Genomic DNA, 1,957 nt, shown 5'->3' with positions numbered 1-1,957 from the left:
CAATTCAACTTCACGCGAAAAATGTTCAAATAAAAATTCATTTCCCTCTGGCACAGCTGGGATGACTATTAAAATTCCAATTTCCAACCCTCCTATCGCATCAAAAAATCTATTATCATCCTTATAGACACAGAATGGAGCAGCATCTTTAATGCAAATTGTCGTTTACGACAAACTTGGTGATTTTGCACTCGCACTCGAGGAATTGGCAGTGTGGTACAGAAACAAACAAACGGAAATTGTGGTGTTTATTGATTGTCGTTAATCCAGTAGGTTTAACAGGGCAATGCGATGTTGCGCTGTTTGCAATTTCTCACCCATCCATCCCAAGCCTGAAATCCCATTTCACCTTGCACTTTCTTCGCGCAGGCAGAATCGTCCACTAAATTTTCATTTAATAAATCTAAAAAAGAGCAGTTAAATAAGGTGTGATGACATAAAATTTTAGTGGGCCCTGTAGCTATTTGACAAAAGAACTCTTTTTTAAAGGCCAATTTGCATTACCTTCGCATTTCATGTCACATTTTCCGCCAGTTTTTCCATACTCGCACCATCCTTTGTCGTTGATCTGGAGAGAAAGAGTGAAATGTGTGATCATAAAGTTCAATAAAATTATGTAAATTAGTTTATACAGAGACAAGAAACGTTTCGGCTTCACTTGTTAAGCGCCTCCGTTTTTGTTTTTTATTATTATGGTCCCACTTTCTGCTGACACTTAAAAGTTATTTACCTGAAATAATCCCAAATTTTTGCTTCCGTTGGCTTTCGCGTATACTTTGCTTGTGTCTTTTCCACTTTCGCTTTCAATCATGCAGACCCCTGAAAACAAACATTTTACGTTTAATAAAACAGATAATTTCACGTGTGGTATTTCAGCGACAATTCAATGCGATTATTCAATGACATTTGTCAAACTTCCACCAGTGAAATGACGCGAAATTTTGTCGTATTAACCGGAACATTCTTCTTAGTTTGTTAATCAATTTCGACAACCGACTTATCACCACATCTTTTAATTTAATCACTCATAACGAATTAGCTTGGAGCACAAAAGTTCGAATAGAATCAATAGCAAAATGAAAAGCAACTTCCATAATTTATTTTGACGTTTATTGTTGTCATGGAAATACATTCGCGTGGGTAATTATGCTTAATTTTTCTTTTGATTCATTGAATAGTCCTCCGAATACCATTCGTAGTCGAAGTATTTGTAGATTATTTTTGAGCTGCTGCTCCACTCATGCTAGTTACGCTTTTTAATATAATAATTAATCAGCGTAACTAGCATTCGTGACAGCACCTCAAAAATATTCGACAATACTTCGACTACTTATGGTATTATACAGGGTGATTCCTATAGTACCTGCCACCGTTTGGGAGCGTATAGGGGGTGCCTAGGGGAGTATTTTGATATAGGACACTTGGGGTCGGAAATCTAAAATAAGGGCGCCAGAGCCAAATTTATCTTCTGGAATTTCACGCCTGTATGTAGGCAACCCAACCGACCGACGTTTCGCGCGGAGCGATGCAGAGCGAGTTAGCGCGAGGAAGCGACATGGGAGCGCGAGGAAGCGACATGGGAGGGAAGGAGGGAAAACGACAGTCAAAAGCAATATCGTTTACAAGTGTTCAACGTGGCCACCGTTGTTCTCAATGCACTTCCTACATCTAGCCAACTATTATTATACTATTGCCATAGTGTTTATTCACTTGATACGCGTCGTTGCAGACGGGATTTCGTGGGTTTAAACAAAATTCTGATCAAGTGTCAGCCACACATCGCCGCCTAAGATCGCTCCGTGTGCACCGCCGGCCGGTTGGGTTGCCTACCTACAGGCGCGAAATTCCAGAAGGTAAATTTGGCTCTGGCACTCTTATTTTAGATTTCCGACCCCAAGTGTCCTATATCAAAAACTCCCCTACGCACCACCTACACGCTCCCAAACGGTGGCAGGTA

The 1,957-nt window shown here is 40.4% G+C and overlaps 1 protein-coding gene across 1 annotated transcript; it reads right to left on the bottom strand.

The window, feature by feature from the left end:
• Positions 1 to 231: 231 nt before the first annotated feature.
• On the bottom strand, positions 232 to 891 carry LOC116159490 (lysozyme-like). Its single transcript, XM_031472468.1, has 3 exons — positions 731 to 891; positions 505 to 568; positions 232 to 403 (listed from the first exon to the last, which is right to left on the bottom strand). Exons 1-3 carry the CDS (start codon positions 809 to 811, stop codon positions 276 to 278), a joined length of 273 nt encoding a protein of 90 aa, XP_031328328.1. The 5' UTR covers positions 812 to 891; the 3' UTR covers positions 232 to 275.
• Between the last annotated feature and the right edge of the window lie 1,066 nt (positions 892 to 1,957).

Source organism: Photinus pyralis, unplaced genomic scaffold (genome assembly GCF_008802855.1).
Source record: "Photinus pyralis isolate 1611_PpyrPB1 unplaced genomic scaffold, Ppyr1.3 Ppyr1.4_LG1, whole genome shotgun sequence".
Classification (NCBI taxonomy): domain Eukaryota; kingdom Metazoa; phylum Arthropoda; class Insecta; order Coleoptera; family Lampyridae; genus Photinus; species Photinus pyralis.
Note: the sequence above shows the minus strand (reverse complement) of the source record. Positions and strands in the feature narration are given on the sequence as shown.